Here is a 19,764-nt window from a genome sequence, read left to right as displayed (position 1 = left end):
AAATTGACAAAGATAGAACCTCATAAATAGTGTGTAAATATTGCAGTTTTTTTAAGTAAACACAATTATTATTACAGTTACTCAGAATTAGGTTTTCAGAATCAATCTCTGGACTCAATATCTCTTTCTTTTGCTTGTTTTTCTTTGTACAGTAAATATGGTTCCAATCAGTATATATACATAAGAACTGGGTTGTGACTGTAATCTAAAGCTGAGACCAAAGTATCATGATATAAGATATCCTGAAACAGTATCTTAATGTCATGTATCTGGTGTCTGTACTAAACCCATTACTTGAAGTGCAGCCAGTGGATAGCAGCATGGACATCCCCTAGGAGCTGGTTAGAAATGCAGTAGGCTCACCCTGGGTCTACTTGACCTTGGGTCAAGTTTAAAATAAGACACCAGGGGCGCCGGGGTGGCTCAGTCAGTTAAGCGTCCGACTCTTGATTTCAGCTCAGGTCATGATCTCGGGGTTGTGAGATAGAGCCCAGAGTGGAGCCTGCTTGGGATTCTCTCCCTCCCTTTCCTGCTGCCCCTCCCCTCTTTTAAAAATAAATAAATAAATATTTTAAAAAATAAAATAAGACAGCAACTTTCAAATCTCCAGCTAAGTCAATTTTTTTTTGAGTGAGGAAATGGAGGCAAGAAGTTAAATAACATCTGTCAGTTCACACAGCCACTGTGGTGCCAAGCTGCCTTTGAACTCGGTTTTGCTTGACACCAAAACCCTTGCTGTTTCCATCACAGCTGGGGCTCGCAGCACTGTTGAATAAGTGTGCTGTAGACATTTATTTCCTTTCAGTCTCCACTTGTAGAGCCACATGGCTGTCGAGTTTTCAGAGAATCAGGAAATAATCTACAGCTACATACATCTGTGCACTCACAACTTAGATAAGTGTGTCATGGTCCTTGAATTGTTATGTTCTTTCCTACCACCATCTTCATGTGTGATGATTCTTTAACATTTTCCACAAGATTTTTCTCATAAGGATAACCTAGTTGAACCAAAAGACTTTAAACTGCAAGATTTGGTTTGTTTTGGAATTTATTTCTTTTGTGTGGGAACAAGAGAAATGCTTGTGTGTGGGTGTGAGTGTGGGTGTGTGTATGTCTTTTTGGAACTCTTTTTTTCGGAATGGTATAGAAGAGAGGCATGGCTCTGGAATGCGACCTAATCTAGTTCATGTGACTTTGTTCCAGTGTACAAAATTATTTTAGGAGAATAAAAAAATGGATGTCCCAAAACCCAATGGTTCTTGACAAGTCAGCTTTTCCAAACCTGCAGGAGTCAGACTGCTATACTGGTCCCTTCAGCCGTGCACGGATTCACCAGTAAGTTCACATTTCTTTTCCTCCCACGACCTGACTTGATGCCTTTCATTATCTAGGAGTTATTGATAGAACTAAAATACCTTGGAACAGTTCCATTGTTTGCCAAATAAGTCAGAGAATGTATCATTTTATTAAAATGTTTTTTGCAATTAATTTATGAACAGTTCTCAGCGAGCATTATTAATTCCTTATCAGCTGATTTAGAGGCATTCAGGAAATGAATAATTAATTGTAAACTCATGTGGGCTGGTAGTCTAGGTCCCCGTTCTTTCAAAATAATTGTTGGTGCATCCAAGTACAAAACTAAAAAGCACAATATCAGAATGGTGGAAGCTACTAAAATAGACATGTATACAAATACCATGAAACAAAGCAGAGTAAAGTCAGCCTGTTAGGAAAGACACAAATAGAATGCACATTTTTACAAGAGAGGGAGAAGCTACAGCCAGAGGAAAGGATCTAGGAAGCCTTTTTGAAGGAGATAGTCCTCTCCAGCAGGTAAAAGTGTGGAGGGAGGTGGAGAGAGGTGCGGGGGGGAGGGGAGGGCTAGATATCAGAGACAGAGCAAAATCCTGAGAAAAAAGAAATGTGAGATTTCAAGGTGTGATAAATTGTACAATTTGACTATCAGATGCAAAAACCCAGGACTATAGGAAATCAGACTGAAGGAGAGGCTGAAATGCAAAAATAGAGAAACTGGAAGGAAAATAAGGAATTTAATTATGTATGTATGCTGACACATTAATAGTAGGAGTGCTCTGAGAATCAGAGCTGTGCTTGAAAAGTCAGGTGGGAAATTGGGCAGCTGGTTAAGAGGACATTCCTCTTGTAATCTAGGCAATGAGACCCGGAACAATAGGGTAGCTCAAAGCCAGAGAGAGCAGTTCATTTAGAAAAGTTGACTGGTTCGGCAACTGTTTGAATATGGATGGTAAAAAGAAAACAAGAATCATAGAAGACCTAAAACTTCAGTACCAAGTGCCTGGAAAAAAATGGCCGATTATTACTCACAGAGATAAAGCAACTGGAAACAGGAACTGTCAGACGTTGAGTAAGGTCCAGGATGCTTCCATTTTTTTGAGGCTCCCACCATATTAAAAAATAAATGCTGAAATAGACCTCCTTTCCTGTCAGGATCACCCTTTTGCTCTTTACTCATTGGCGCTCATTAAGGTTTCTCTTTGCGACTCTTACTACATGGGGACGGTACAGGGCATGAAGGGGAAGGAACTGTTGCTTATTATTGAGGTTTGGAAAGCAAGACAAGTTAGCTTGGAAGGCGTGGTATGGGGAAATGACATCAATTTTTAATGTGTTCTATTTGGAACTACATTGCTTAAGGTAGTACAAAATTTATGGGAGACAATGGACAATTTAATGCTGCTGTCCCCGTTTCATGCTAAATAAGAAATAAGAGGACATCTAGGCTTCCCTATAAACTGAAAGATTTTTAAATGAATGTTTGATAATGCTTGTATTATTTATAAATGTATTTGTCTCTGCCAATTGATTTATTTTAAGAGGATGGTTTGTCTTTTGACTTACTATACTTCTCAAGTGTTAGTTTTAATGGAAAAAACAGATGGATGACTACCTAGAAACTTGTAACTGTTGCTGGACTCTGTGCTCTGCTTTGAATATTAAAACAAATCCCCTTATCTTAACAGCTTCATAATAAACAACAAGGACACATTCTTCAGCAATGCTACTCGAAGCAGGATAGTCTATCACATGCTACAGCACACGAAATATGAAAATGGAATATCAAAAGTGGGTAAGAACACTAATTAAAAATATAAAGAAGGTAGAATTTGCTGTTACTAATTATATCTGGAAATACTTATTTTCACATCTGAAGCTTTGCCTTCATGCATTAAACATGAGGATATAATGCATTGAACACAAATTCTAAGCATCCTATTTTTCAGCCTTCCAATAAAACAAAACTAAATAAAACAACAGCAACAACAAAAACTTTTTCAAGGGCATTTAACCATATGTATCAAAACGAGAACACTTCGGAATAGAAATTTTATTTTTTGGAATGTATCTCAAAGAAATAATCAGATTTTGAATAACAATATATGTAGAAGTTTGTTCATAGTGGCTTTGTTTATAAACAAAGATTAGAATAGAATGAAATTGGAAATACTCTAACCGTCCATCACTAGGAACTAACAATAAGTTAGGCTATGCTCCATAAATGCATCCACTTAAAATTATTTGTTATTTGTTCACTCTTAACTCAAATTTATTGAACATCTGTTGTATGCTATATATCACAAAAAGTATACGACGCAGACCCCTTACTTGTAGAAATTGGAAATTAGTGATTAGTTCTCCATTTACTGACTTTGAAAGGTAGCCACAATGCATAATCAAGTGAAAAAAAAGACCAGATTAAAAACTATAAGTCTAATGTAATTCCATTTCCTAGACACACATTTGTAAAAAGAAAAAAATCTGGAAGAATATATATGAAACTTTCTAGAAATTGCCTCCAGAAGGTGAAATAACAGTTAATTTTTACTTTCTAGATTTCTGTGTTGTTTAAATGTATTGCAGTATGCTACTATATGTATATTGAAAAAGAAAATTGAGAAAATTTCACCTAGAAAAATTAAATAAAATTGCAAAGTTTACATAGTGCAGAGCAGAAAAGAGGTAATAAACGAGCTGGTCTTTTAATTATTAGGATGAAAAATACAAGACAGTGAAGAAATCAAATGTTAGTTATGTCCTAAAACCTTTACAAATAAAAAGTTGATAGCCACTGGAAACTTGTACTAATTTCTACTGAATTGTATTAAAAAATAGTGCCACAGAAGTAAAATGAACTCTGTTTCAAGTCAGCCATTTATTAAAGAGGAAAGTTCAGACTTTGGTTCTCCTCTGATTAATAATTCATTTGTTACTGAGTAGTCAAAATAGTTAATTTGGACACTAAATCCTTACAAAAAAATTTGACACTTAGTTTTCTAAATAAGAAATAAAAATAGAGAAGTCTGGAATATAAAATAAAAATGTGTCTTAAGTGATAGTGTTACGTGCTTACATAGTCTTTAAAAATAAAAATATGACATTTCAAATGATTGTAAAGATATCATGCCCTTTGTAGAACATACAATAAACACAAAAGGTATAAAAATAAAATTTAAAAATCCCCAAACTCAGTTGTCACTCTCACAAATTAATACTGAATGTATATATAGTAAACTTGCATGATTCTAATAATGATGTGTTGAATATGATGTATATATACATGATTTTTAGAATCATGCAGTGTTTACAATTTTGTCCTTTTTAAAAAGTGTATTTTCTCAAGCCCTTTGGTATGTCTGTAAACATTGTAAATAGCTGTACAAAATTCTATTATAGGCATTCATCAAATTGCAGTTATTTACCAAGTACCTAGTATAATTGATTGCACCATAATAATTAAATGATTTCCTGATTTTGGGTATACAATTATTTCTTATTCTTTACGAATATAAATAATACTGTAACAAAAATTATTCTCCAAAAGTTTCCCAATATCTAATCTTACCATGACGATATGAGAATGTCCATTTCGCTACACTCAGGCTGAGATGCAGGAGATTTTAAGAAGTGTCACATATTGCTATTTATGTCTCCTTGGCTCAGTATCACTTAAAGACTTCTCAAAACCAATATCCTTTAGAGACATTTTATGGGTGGAGAACTCCTCTGTTTTCTTGACCAAATGTTGTTGTTTTGAGGCAGAAAAAAATATTTGCTTCAGGTTCATGTGATCCCAAATAAATAGGTATTAAAATGCCTCACATTTCATGATATGACAAAGTGCCATGTGTTGGCACCTTACAAATCTCCATTGATTCATGTTGTAAGGACACAAATAGACTCTTTAGTATCAGTCTCTTTCACAGCCCCTGCCTTCAGAGGTGATGTGGCTATGGGTGTCGTTTGGGTTATTTTAAGTTTTTAAATTAATTTGTTCTCCCAAATTTATATATGTTGCTACAGAAGGAAGTCTTCATTTGAACGGACTCAAAAACTGTTCTTTTTTTTTCCTCTTTCCAGGTATCTGTAAACTTATAAACAATGGCTCATACATAGCAGCTTTTCCCCCTCATGAGGTAATTTTGAAATAAAACTTCCATTGGGGGAAAAACAGTTTCTCATGCTCATTGCTGATCCTTCTTTTATTTTATTTATTTATTTTTTAAGTCTGGCCACCCACTCTTAGGAGGATTCAATCAGTGAGTGGCCCTGGGCCTTTCTCAGACCCCATTATGATCTCTGGCTGCATACTGGCCCCAGTGCTCTAGAACCTTTGTGCAATTTTTCCCTTGTCAGGAGTCCCAGCTCCGAAGGGAACTTAGGGACATGGTTCAACCACTCTGACCACCATCCTGTGCTCCAATGCAGAGTTCTATGCTTGACCCAGCTTGGGATCCACACCATTCCCAAACAGGGCAAGTTCTGGTTTGTGCCTACCACTTTGTGATGCCTGAAAATCTAAGACAAACCCACAACACAAACCTACACCCCATTATTTACTTGATTCTCTGCCAGGTTATTACCTGTCTACCAATTTTAAGTTAGAAACACCTGCTCCAAGCTGTGGTGAGTTCTGCCTGCTGAGTCATGAATGACATTTGAATCAGTTTTGAACATCCTCTCCCAACACACACACACACACACACACACACACACACACTATATTCTTTTTAAGGCCACTTTGCATTTTAAAATAAGTATGGGGTCTTTAGAGGTTTGAGGTCAGCAATCTCAGAACCCATCACTTCTATTTATAAAGGCTGAGGACTCACAAGGTGTAACCCCTTCATGGTCTAGTAGAAATCATAAAGGATAAAATGCATCGAGCACTTCCTATTTGGCACTGAGCTAAGTGTTTTATATGGATTATCTCATTTAATCCTTAGGACAACCCTTTGAGATAGACAATAATAATAGCTCCATTTTATAGCTAGATCATTGAGGCACAGAAAAATTAAGTATCAAAGGCACAGGTTTGAGCCCACGAAGCCAGACCCCAATGCATCTATTCATTATGGTATGAATATCTTACTTACAGTAGGAATAGAAATAATAATAATGGGTAATATGTTAGGTTATTTCATGTGACAGGCCCCCTTTTCCCATTAATCTGAAAATAATCCTGGAGGGGTAGATATTATTATTTTCTGATTATAGAGATACAGAAATAAGGCTCAGAGAAATTAAACATGATGTCAGATTTGACATAGTCGGTAAGTGGTACAGTGTTCAGAGTAACAAACCTAAGGCCCTGGGAGAGCATCTATAGCAAAGGAAGTTTTGGGTTGTTCTTTGTGTGAGTAATTTCATCTACATAACTAGTCTGTGTTCTAGCAGTTCATTTGACACTTTCTTGTGTGAAATTTGGAACCTATTTGGAGTAGTTTGTAAATAATAATCCTGTTTATTCTTCTCTGTTGGTTGGAGTAGGGGACTGATCATGAGGATATAGAGGGGTGATCACTGAGTGCACATGGTCCTCCGAACAGGGATGGAAACACATGGGCGAGCAGGCGTCATCACTGCAGTTTTCTCTTACAGCCAACAGGTGTCACTGTCAACCCAGAACAGTATGGTTGAGGTTCTTGAGCAGAATTAAAACAATGATCTACTAGGGATCTACCAGGAAGTGCCTATGTCTGCCCACTGAGGCTGGGAAGGAAACTCAGGTGTTTTAGAAACTTATCATTAATTACTGAAAGAAAGCTGAGACTTTGGTTCACCTTCCCTTACTTACCCAATCTCAGGGCAGTCTATCCTAACAGATCAGTCCAATTGCACAAGCAAACAAACATTTCCCAAGTGGATGTATCCATGCTTGAAATCTTGATCTTCACTTTCATCTCCTTAGCTTCTAATCTTTAGGCTTTAAAAGTCTTGGGCTCTTAAGGAAGAAAACTTGGACTGCACTGTAGGAGAGGAAAACTTTTCTCTTCTTCCCTTCAGGGTTCTTTGGCTGACCTAATAAATTGACATAAAGCAGGTTATTAATAGGAGAAAAGCAAATTTAATTATACATGTACAGATCCCCACAAAGACATGAGAGGCTCTTCAGCAGCCAGGAATTGAGGTTTATATGCTATCCTGAGTTAAGAAGAAGAGGGCAGTGGTCTAGGAGGGAGATAATTCACAGGACAATGGAAGAGCAAATGTTGGGTGAACCAATGCTTGCCACATCCTGCAGCTAAGTATTCTTATGTAAAAAAGTTATCCTTGGTAATTTCTCTCCTCCCTCTCATAGGCTTCCTATCTAAATTATTTTGAGCAGGAGGGCCGCCTGGGTGGCTCAGTCGGTTAATCGACTGCCTTCAGCTTGGGTCATGATCCTGGGGTCCTGGGATCAAGCCCCATGTCGGGCTCTCTGCTCAGCAGGAAGCCTGCTTCTCCCTCTCCCTCTGCCCCTCCTCCAGCTTGTGCTCTCTCTCTCTCACTCACTCTCTGTCTCTCAAATAAATAAATTTAAAAATCTTTAAAAAAAATAAATTATTTTGAGCAGGTAAGGGAGTAGGTAAAAAACTTCTTGAGTCTATTGGCCATTAATTTTTTTCAACTTGGAAATAATCTACATGCCAAAGTAACACATTCTTGCCCTAAACCCCATCAGCACTTTAACTGTACTTCTATCTTTACCTAATTAATTTATCCATTTCATTGGAAAGCGAGAGAGAGTGAAATCCACATGTGTCTCTCATTTCAACCTTGAGGCATCTGCGGACTGTGATTCAAGCTGCCCTCTTTCTTCATAAGAACTCACACCCCTGGTTGTCTGGGATCACTCAGATGATAGTTTTCCACTTTTTTTTAGAATGAGAATTTTTTTTATTTTTATTTCTTTATTATGTTCAATTAGTCAACATACATTACATCATTAGTTTTTTGGGTTTTTTTTTTATTATATGTTCAATTAGCCAACATATAATACATCATTAGTTTTTGATGTAGTGTTCAACAATTCATTAGTTGCGTATAACACTAAGTGCCCATCACCACCACACTTGCCCTCCTTAATACCCATCACCCTGTTTCCACTTTTCAATGGCCACAATATATCAAACACCATAAATTAACACTGATTTTGTACTTTATATGTGCCCAGCACTTTATAATGCAAGTGAGCCCTCACAAAACCCCTCAATGTGGAAATCACTAATATTTATTCTTATTCTCATCATCTACATGAGGAAACTAAGGCATAACTCCACTTGTTTTAAATTTTCATTAAGCTGTTTGTAAAAGTAGAATCACACATTGGAATGAGATGGAGTTTGTCAAATCCTGTCCTAAGTTTAGGCTTACAAAATAGAGTCACCATATCTATTGCTCTCCTTTTTGATTATAAAAGCAAAGCAGTTCCTCTATCAGGCATATATATTCTATGTGTCTAATATTACAACCCATATGACAGTTTTTGAGGAGAGATATAAAGAATTTGACAATGTTTCCATTTTTGGATTATCTTATCTAAAGTAAGGTAATGAGGATTCTGGAATTGAAAAACTTGACTAGCTCTTATGACTTAGACCTCTTATACTTTTTGATTGAACATTTACTTTCTTCTCTAGCTTCTATAAATAAAATAAATATTTTCTGGGACTGAGTCACTGTTTAAAGTAGAATAATACTCTTAATTTCTGAAGTAAAGATTACAACTATTTCTCTCAGTGATGGTGAATATAGTATTTATTAAAAAACCTTAGGTTGCAAACAATAAAACCTAAATTCTAGTTTACTTTAAGTGAAAGGGACCTCATTGTTTTAAAAAATGACTTTAAGGAAGGACTTTTAAGTAATTATCAGAATATTTTCAATGAAAGAATATAAAGAGATTTACTACATCATTCCAGTGATAGCCTTAAGTTTACAATTTCTGAAGCTTCCAGTAAGTTGTTAAATTGTTCTGTAAGGAAAAAATAGTAAAAGCAATTCCTATTTAGCTCAAATTTACTAAGGGAATGTATATCAATTTATCTTATGTTATGTGTTTCAGGGAGCCTACAAAAGTAGCCAGCCCATCAAAACGCATGGACCTCAGAATAATAGACATCTATTATATGAGCGCTGGGCACGCTGGGGAATGTGGTATAAGCATCAGCCCCTGGATTTAATCAGGTAATGTGGATGGATTAATCATGGAAGATATATTATGCTGTTCCGTTGTCATTTTGCAGATTTGGAATTATTTTATTCACCCACCAAATCATCTATCTCATTCAGGAGGCAGTCAGAGAAAAAGAAGCCACTATAGGTCTTTCCAATAAAAAAGAACTTAATTTAGGGATTTGGTTATATAAGGGATGGGAAAGCTGAGAAATCAGACAGGAATAGTGAGGTAACCAGAGATTAACAACAGAAGAAGATTGCTAACAACCTTGAGGTTGCAAGGAAAATGGGATGAAGTATATTTCAGAGCCCACTACCTGGGCCATTGGGCAGGAGCTACACCATCCATGACTAGGACTGTCCGCAGAGAAGTGAAAGTGTTGGAAGTGGAGCCATGAAGAAGGAATGACTACTTCTCCCTGAAGACCTTGGCCAAGAGAGAAGGAAAGCTTTTGGCTTTCCCCGCTCCTTACACCTTTGAGTTTTCCAGGAGCAATTTACAATAGAACTTGTGTAATCTACTTCCCTGTGAAAACAAACCAAAATAGGGAAAGGCAGAAAATGGATCTGAGAGCAAAGAGAAAAATGACCAATATAGCATCTACGCATGTCTTTCAACCAAGAATTTAGTGAGTATTCCATTCCAGGAAGCACATTTATAGTGAGTAACTTCTCTCAATTTCAGTTAGTCTCCAGATACTGTTTTATTCATTATTTATTTAATTTTGATGGAGGATAATTTGTTCTTTTAAAAATATCAGGCGGGGCGCCTGGGTGGCTCTGTCATTAAGCGTCTGCCTTCGGCTCAGTTCCTGATCCCAGGGTCCTGGGATCGAGCCCCGCATCGGGCTCCCTGCTCAGTGGGAGGCCTGCTTCTCCCTCTCCCACTCCCCCTGCTTGTGTTCTCTCTCTCACTGTGTCTCTCTCTGTCAAATAAATAAATAAAATCTTTAAAAAAATAAAAATATCAGGAAATATGTATTAAAAAGGACTTAATCAAGTTTGTAGCTAACTGTAAATATTCTTAGAATGATTTAAAAAGAGCATTCATAAGTTTATATATATTGATAATTTGAACTGTTTATGAAATACAATTATCAAGAATAACTCATAACTGTCAGCGTTGTCCTAGCTGGAAACTGATAGAACTGATAGAATAGAAGGGCTATCCGAAGAAAATCTAATAAGAGAACTATATACAGAACTGTGAATAGTGTCAAGGGAACAAATGGATGATGATGATGAAGCTTCCAGGACTAGCAAAAGCTGGATGCTCTCATCAGACCTTACCAAAATATAAAACAGATAAAAAGAGAATGGCTATGAGTGAAGTACAGTGAGGAGTGACATGGAGAGCAACCTAGCAATTCCTCCCTGCCTTGGCATGGTTTTTGAGATTCCTCTAGAGATCCTAGAATATTATGAATAACCAGTGCTCTAGGTCAAGGGGGTTTCCATCAGCTTTCTTGGCCTGGAACTAGCTTCTCCCTCTCCTGAATCAGATCTAAAATCTGCTGTAACTTAGGTGATTAAACTACTGTCAAATAATATTGTTGTTCCTCTTAACCTTCAACAGTATGTAATTGAAAATCTCAGTATAATGCTGCCTGTTTAAGGGGGGTTGTCTGTGCAGTCCTCTGTAGTCATTATTATAAAGACATTCCATTATGTTAGTAATATATGTGAAAACCTACTCTACTCCACAGAGGAACACTTATTTAAAGGAACAGATGGCTTTATTGCAATACCTGTTGATATGATAAGCTTTTGTCTCAACTAGAACATATCGTTGTAGGAGAAGTGAATGATCTACTGATCTATGTCTCCTAGAAGAAATCAATGAAAAAAACAAAAACTTAGATAAATGGAGGATGACTCCATTTCTATACCTGGTATTAGAATATGCAAAATTTTAACCGGCACAATACAGAGAGTGACATAGAAAAAGAATGATTTTCAGAAAGAAAAAAAATACCAAGAGAATTGTCTTGTCAAGGAAAAAATACCAAGAGAATTTCCTTCCCAGCAAGAATCACTGCCCAGTGCAATATTCCTAAATGAACTGTAAAACACCAATTTTTAGAGCTATCCCTGGAACAAAACTGTGTTAAGTAACCGTTTTTAGAAGATGGAGACCAAACAGTCATAGAGAATTCAAGAAATTATTATTTCTTACCAGAGCTTTATAAACTGTGTGGCAGTCGATATTGTCAGTAGACTTGATGAAGAAAGAGCAATAAGATAGTCATTAGAACTGTCTTATTCATCTGCCATTTCCATATAAACTATGTTCATTGGCTCAAGGGAAATAAAATATATTCATTTCCTTAGCTTCATTCAGTACTCCTTGTGGTGGGTGCTAGTGAAGAAGACACAGGTCCGCTTTCAGGCACTTGAAGTCTTATGGAGAGGGAGAGGAATGGTGACAGGTGAATTGTCATGAAGTGTTATAAATTTAGGACACTGAAATGTGGGTGAGGGTAGTATGGGAACAAGATCAGGAGCATCTAAGCCAGGGTTGCTGTGGAAGTGAGGAAGGGCTTCCTGTAAGAAGTGATATAAAGTGAAGGATGTGTACAAGCCAGACAAGGGAGGAAGATGAAATGTAATATTCCAAAGTAAGGGAACAGCATTGACCAAGGAAAGAACTGTGTGCTCCAGGAGCCGCAGAGTTAACTTTGTTGAGGAAGGTGTGACATGACTGTGTCTAGCCTAAGGGAGTCTGGCCAAGGGTGCAGATGGAGACTCAAATCAAATCTACTCTCAACATCTACCTACAGGGAAGACTTTTTTCTAATTTACACAAAAGCAATATGATTTAGCACAGCTCTGTGTGTGGAAAACAAAAAGACATTTTACTGGGAGGATGGAGAAAGTCAATAACTGGCTTTTAAAAGTTTTATGAACCTTGTTAAGAAGTTTGACACAGAAAGAATACATTTTATAAAATTACCCCTGTAATGACAATGTTTAAAGATAAACAGCATCACCATTATTGGATTCATTAACAAGTGGGAATATTAAGATACCCCAGATGGAACTTACTGAGGAACTGAGCTGGTATGTCCATCTGAAATTTTGACTAGGTGTGACATCAACATTTGCCGTGGTGCTTATGTTGCTTTAAACTAAGGGTTTGCTTTCTCATGCAGACTCTACTTCGGTGAGAAGATTGGGCTATACTTTGCTTGGCTGGGATGGTATACTGGAATGCTGATTCCTGCAGCACTTGTTGGCTTGTGTGTGTTTTTCTATGGAATATTTACAATGAATGGAAGTCAAGTAAGGTGAGCTATTAACAGCCTTATTAAAATGTGTTGGCCTTTATTCTGATTGGCAAAAGCTTTATGATAATGCTGACTGTGAAAAACAACTCATGGTTCTACAATTTATTTGCTGGGATTTCTGAGGGGAAGAGAAAAGCACTATTTTTAGAAGGCCATTTCCATATTTTTATATGCAAATTCTCTTGGATAAGTTCTAAGACTGTTTCTCTGTATGCAAAATTTCTCTTTCTAGTATATCCCACTTAATAATTCAACAATGCAATGGTAGTTTTATATAATTTACATTTCCATAGTATTTGGTAGTCCAGAATGCCCTCTCACTAAGGTAGTTCAAATAATCTAAATTACTACAATTCTTTGAACACTTAAAATATACAAAGAGCTTCCCGATAATGTTCTTTTTTTTTTCATTTGATAGGAATTTCACTACCATCCTTTTTCCAGATGAGGGAAACTTACGTGTTTAGAGATGTCTGAACAAAAATATTTGTAGAACATAAATCCTGCTCTAAGCAATCTTCTCTCCTGAGAACATAAAATCACTTTCTATTTTCTTCTTATTCTCTATAAGAACAAATATTTGTAAGTTTTTTAGTATCAACTTAAGGTATCAAGATGGTAGTGAAATAAGGTTTGACAAAAATCAAGCATTTATGAGAATGGAGATTCTACTGTTAAAGTTGAAATCACTCAAGATTTGGGTGGAGGAACAATACATTATTATTCAGCAGAGACAAGACTCACCCAGACATTAAAGAATCCTCATAATAAATGTTTTATTTAATATATACAAGGATATCATCAAGTTCAGGCTTGTATGATATAATTCAAAATATGAAAAGCACTTCCCTCCTTTAAAGCTCAGCACTTTGTTCTCCTTTGGTCCATCTTTTAACCATGACCTTACTACTGGGTAGTAATCATAGCAGTTAATGGGATCATAAAAATAATTTCCTTGTATGCATAACAATTTGCCTAAAAACAATATACTTCCATTGTCCTAGAGTTAAATCCAGTTCCATAACCAACTTCCTTGATTTGGTATCTTAATGTCCCCTTGCTCTCCATGAATGCTAAATGATAATTAGTTTGAAAACAAAGAAACACCTACTGTTCAAACACATTTCATCTAGTCAGAGGTTTATTTCAGAATTTTGCAAACTCACTACCACTCTGGAAGGCAGCATCTTCCTGAACAAACTTGTGCCCAGTGGAAACATCCATCCTTATTTGGGCATTTTTCTGTATGCTGTTAAATCAGTAACCTCTGAAGCTAAGAAAACAGGTTATGATTTGAAGTTATAGTGTCTTGGAAAGAAAAACACTTTTTTCCACTTTTTTATTTTCTCTTTCTATGAGTTTGGCTTTCTTAAAGATTTACTTTAAAGTGATACCATAAAATAATTTTTCTTCCTCTGGCTTATCTCAGTATAATACCCTCAAGGTCCATCCATGTTGTCACAAATGGCAGGATTTCCTTCTTTCTCATGGCTGAATATTACATTATACACACACACACACACACACACACACACACACACACACCACGTCTTCTTTATCCATTCATCAATGGGCACTTAAGTTGTTTACATATCTTGGCTATTTTAAGTAATGCTACAATGAACATAGGAATGCAGATACCTCTTCAAGATCCTGTTTTCATTTTCTTTGGATATACAATTAGAACTGGGGTTGCAGGATCATATGGTAGTTCTATTTTTAACATTTTGAGGAACCTCCATATTGTTTTCCATAGTGGCTGCACCAATTTAGATACCCATCAGCAGTGCTTTGATTATAGGCATCCTAACAGGTGTGAAGTGATATCTCACCATGGCTTTGATTTGCATTACTCTGATGATTAATGATGTTGATCACCTTTTCATGTACCTGTTGACTTGTAGATCTTCTTTGAAAAAATGTCTATTCAGTTTCTCTGCCCGTTTTTTATATCAGATTGCTTGTTTTTCTGCTATTGAATTGTATGAGTTCTTTATATATTTTGGATATTAACTCCTTATCAGATATATGTTTTGTAAATATTTTCTCCCATTCTGTAGGTTGTCTTTTTGTTTTGTTGGTGGTTTTATTTGCTAATGCAGAAGTTTTTAGTTTGATGCGTCCATCCCGCTTGTTTATTTTTGCTTTGGTTGCCTTTGCTTTTGGTGCCAAATACTAAAAATCACTGGGAAGGCCAGTTTCAAAGAGTTTACCCCCTATGTTTTCTTCTAGGAGTTTTATGGTTTCAGGTCTTAAATCTAAGTCTTTAATCCATTCTGAGTTAATTTTTACATATAGTATAAGATAGGGGTTTAGTTTTGTTCTTCTGCATGTGGATATCCAATTTTCCCAATACCATTTATTAAAAAGACTATCCTTTTTCCATGGTATATTTTGCCCACTTTGTCAAAAATTGACCACATATACATGGATTTGTTTCTGGGTTCTGTATTCTGTTCCATTGATCTATGGGCCTATTTTTATGCCAATACCACACTGTTTTGATTACTATTGCTTTATAATATTATTTGAAACCAGGTGTCATGCCTTCCATTTTGTTTTCTTTCTCAAGATTGTTGTGGCTATTTAGGGTTTGTTGTGTTCCATAAAAATTTTAGGATTGCTTTTTCTACTTCTCTGAAAATACCATCGAAATTTTGATAGAGATTGCATTGAATCTGTAGATATCTTTTGGTAGTATAGACATTTCAACAGTAGTAATTCTTCCAATCCATGAGCACAAAATATCTTCCCATTTATTTGTGTCTTTTTCAATTTCTTTCATCAATGTCTTAGTTTTCAATATATAGATCTTTTACCTCATCAGTTGAATTTAGCCCTAATTATTTTATTCTTTTTAGGGCAATTGTAAATGGAATTGTTTTCTTTTTCTCTTTTTGGTAGTTTATTGTTAGTGTATAGAAATGTAACTGATATTTGTATATTGATTTTGTATTCTGCAGCTCTACTGAATTCATTTATTAGTTCTAACAGTGTTTTTGGTAGAGTCTTCAGGGTTTTAGAAAACCACTCTTTTATTTTTTTAAAATTTTTATTTATTTATTTATTTTATTTAAATTCAATTAGCTAACATATAGTACATCAGTTTCAGATGTAGAGTTCAGTAATTCATCAGTCACATATCACAGCGCTCATCACATCACGTGCCCTACTTAATGCCCCTCACCCAATTACCCCATTCCCTCCACACACCTCCCCTCCAGCAACCCTCAGTTTCTTTCCCATAGTTAAGAGTCTCTCATGGTTTGTCTCTCTCTCTCGCTCTGATTTCTTCCATAGGGGAAGGGAGGGAAAACAGAATGGGAAGAAACCTGGGAAAACCACTGTTTTAAAATGAATTGATAGAGACATAAAATGATTCTTAGATGGGTAGCTACTGTTGAAGTTTGTTCTATGGAGAACATATTCACAAAGTTTTACTATGTGGTATAGACTCCTTCCTCTACCCCTACAAAGCTGAAAATGAACAAAAGGCAATGAAAGGAATAGATTTGCCATTCCTATTGATTTATGTACCGAGAAAGTAAATTAGACTCTTTGCATATAAGTACCTTTAGTACAAGGAGTGTTTTAAAAGGCATTAGCAAACTCTTTTCTTCAGTGCTTTATGGTATTATATCACTGCTACTCTGTCACACTATAATTAACATCTTGTCAGACTTTCTATTCTAAACCAAGATAAGCATCACTGAATATCTTGACTTTCAAAATTTCAAAAAGTTTCTATTCAAGGTGTCAGACATAGTTAAGTCATGGTTAAGTTGGAGGTGTTATCATGACAGGTCACGGGAGGACACAGGGCTTTTATTTAGTGTTGCTTTGTTTTAGTACTATTTTATTAAGCTCTTTTTTTATTACAAGGTAACAGTATGTTAAAAATCTGAAGATTAGGTTGTGTTTATTATGTTTCTATCAACTATGTTCATGAAAACTAAGGTCATATTTATTAATTGCTTTGTAGTTAATTGTAAAATTATCTAGCAATCAAGTTGTAGATTATTACTGTATGTATGTGTACATATGTATATTTACACGTGTTCATTGGTCTTACCTAACCAAATGTGGTCAGATGTTTGCCTGGCAGAGTACATATCATAGGAATATGAAAATGAACAAGAAGGCAGATAAAGTGATTTTCCAGGTCCAGGGCAAAGAGGAGAAGCCCCAACTTTCTGGTCCATCCTTTACTCTTTGACATTAGAACTCACTGAGAAATTTAAGTGATCCTTAGCATCAGACCAGGTTTTCAAAAGCTGTTGAGTCATAAAGGACCTCTTTAACCCTCTCCTAACAATATCCTTAGCAATAAAGTCTATCTAGGGCCTATGATGTTCCAGGCACAGTATCAATATCCCTTATGTAATATCCCAGTTAGTTATTATCTCCATCAGAGAGGTAAGTGACTTGGTCAGAGAAATGTATGCAGTAAGTGCTCAGCTAAGTTTTAAACCTTTATTGGATTTTTTAAAATTGTGGAAAGAACACTTGACATTAGATTTACCCTCTTCACAAATTTTTAAATGCACACTATAGTATTGTTAACTCTAGGCACAATGTCACACAACAGATCTCTAGAGTTTATTCATATTGTATAACTGGAACTTTATCCCTGTTGAACAGCAACTCCCGATTTCCCCCTCCCCTACCCTCTGGCAACATGATTCTGTTCTGTTTCTATGAGTTTGACTGTTTTAAATACTGAATATATGTGAAATCATGCATCATTTGTCCTGTGCCTGGCTTATTTCACTTAGCATAGTGTCCTCCAGGTTCATTCATGTTGCTGCGTATGTTAGGGTTTCCTTCTTTTTTAAGGATGAATAATATTCTATTGTATGTTTATATGACATTTTCTTTATTCATTTTTTGATGGGCACCAGGGCCATTTTGATATCTTGGCTATTGTGAATAATGTTGCAATGAACACGGGAGTGCAGATATCTCTTCTAGATCCTAGTTTCAGTCCTTTTAGATACATACCCAGAAGTGGGATTGCTGGATTTTATGATAGTTCTATTTTTGAGTTTTTGAGGGACCTCCATATTGTTTTCCATAGGGGCTGCACCATTTTATAGTCACACCAACAGTGTGCAAATTTCCCCAAATCTCCACATCTTTGCCAACACATGTTGTTTGTTTTGTTTTGTTTTGCTTCATAATAGCAATCCTAACAGATATAGAGTAGTATCTTGTGATTTGATTTACTTTTCCCCAATGATTATATCTGATTCTAAAATCATGTTTTACTCATGCTTTCATACGCCTTCCCTTAAACCCACTTTCACATTTTCACCTTTACTCAAAATAGACATCACCAAGCATCTTCTTCTGTGCTTTGTCATGTTAATAGGATCACAGGAAACATAAAGACCTGGGAGCTGGTCCAGACAGCCACCCCCAAAAAAGACAAATCGCTCCCTCTCCCATTATCTTATGTTGGTGGTAATTATTATTTCCTTCGAATCAGCCCTTGATGTGTATATCTAACAATAGACATAAAATGAAAGAAAACCACAATTCAAGTGGCGGTTTCTATTATCAGGCTGTGCAAACAAAATGAAGAAACATTCATGCTGGACACTCTCCCTCCCTCTAGTGGTTAACTTAAGTCAAAGAAATTTGTGATAGTATTCACTTCCTTAATTCAGGCTAAAAAATATGTTGTCACAAGTTGTTTATTTTTTGTGTTACATATCAAGTTGAACTTTGAACAACTTATAGAAAATGAGTTTAATAATTCTGGAATTAAAAAATAGGACTCAGTCTGATGGATTGGGATTCTAGACATGGTGCTTTGATAGATTTGTGCTTTTGTTTGACCATGTAGGAGGTGGGAAAAATGATGTGGTATAAACTGACTCTAGTACTTTTTAGTATGAGATTTCAGTGCAGGACACACTGTGTCATTCTTGAAACAGAGTGAATTATGAAATTTTAATCAAAATTTCCTTCAAGGTCTGTGTTAATTCTTATTCCTGCAAATTAATGGTATAACTAAGAGGAGATATAATCTTCTTTTTCTTTTGGTCTTTTAATATGAATGTTTTACTTGCTTTTCTTCTACTTCATATAGATGTCCTGATTACTAGCAAGATGATGTATATGAGAGTAGGAGAATTATAGTATTTATTAGACCTTTAAGATTATCATCACCATTAGTAAACTAGTTTTATAGAAAAGTTCCTTTTATTTTTTTATTTGCCAGAGTTTTTTTTTATTCAAGTACAGTTAACATACAATGTAATGTTAGTGTCATGTATACAATATAATGATTCACCAGTTCTATACATTACTCAGAGCTTTTCATGATAAGTGTACTCTTAATTCCCTTCACTGGAAAGTTGCTTTTAATATGAAATAAAGCTTTCTCTCTTAGATATGTTATAGTTAATGGGGAACTGGACCTAGAATCACAAAAACCTAAACCTGGTTCCCGGAAGTACCTCTTGTTAGCAGTATGACATGAGCAAATTACTTAAATTAAACATCAGTTTCCTCTGAGTTGTGGAGATAATTACCATTGCAGGAGATTGCAGTGAGGACCAGACTTAATGGACATGAACCCACCTTTGCCCACCTTAAAGTGCGGTATTACTATATGATGTTATTACTTACTATGTATTCCTACTTTGGAGTGAGAGTTGATATACATATACATTGTCTTTTTGCTTGATTTGAGTATATCTATCTTTAAAAACAGTAAATCGTGCTGTAAACACTGCCGATTAAACTTGTATTATTATTTATTAAACAGCTGCATTTCCAGATATATTTTCAAAAGCCTTTAAACTACTTTCAACATTTCCAAAGCAGATTTAATGAAAAACAATTTATTTAGAGGCTACTAAGTGGGAAAGGGACACTTACGACAGATAAAAGCACAAGACATTTTAAAAATAGGTTGCTGTGAACTCTCAGTCTGGGAAGCTTTTGAGACATTGTTATTGGTATCCGACTTGCGTCACAAAGTCATCTATAA

At 35.7% G+C, this 19,764-nt stretch overlaps 1 protein-coding gene across 1 annotated transcript in view; it reads left to right on the top strand.

Annotated features, from left to right (window-relative positions):
* Positions 1-19,764, top strand: part of ANO3 (anoctamin 3) — a 272,413-nt gene that overhangs the window by 166,275 nt on the left and 86,374 nt on the right. The window contains exons 8-12 of the mRNA XM_078058286.1: positions 1,204-1,335; positions 3,003-3,109; positions 5,398-5,453; positions 9,365-9,486; positions 12,630-12,764. Of these exons, the coding sequence (XP_077914412.1) occupies positions 1,204-1,335; positions 3,003-3,109; positions 5,398-5,453; positions 9,365-9,486; positions 12,630-12,764 (552 nt within the window). The remainder of the gene's footprint in view (positions 1-1,203; positions 1,336-3,002; positions 3,110-5,397; positions 5,454-9,364; positions 9,487-12,629; positions 12,765-19,764) is intronic.

Source organism: Halichoerus grypus, chromosome 11, assembly GCF_964656455.1.
Source record: "Halichoerus grypus chromosome 11, mHalGry1.hap1.1, whole genome shotgun sequence".
Lineage (NCBI taxonomy): Eukaryota > Metazoa > Chordata > Mammalia > Carnivora > Phocidae > Halichoerus > Halichoerus grypus.
The sequence above is the reverse complement of the archived record's forward strand: the minus strand, read 5'-3'. Positions and strand labels throughout refer to the sequence as shown.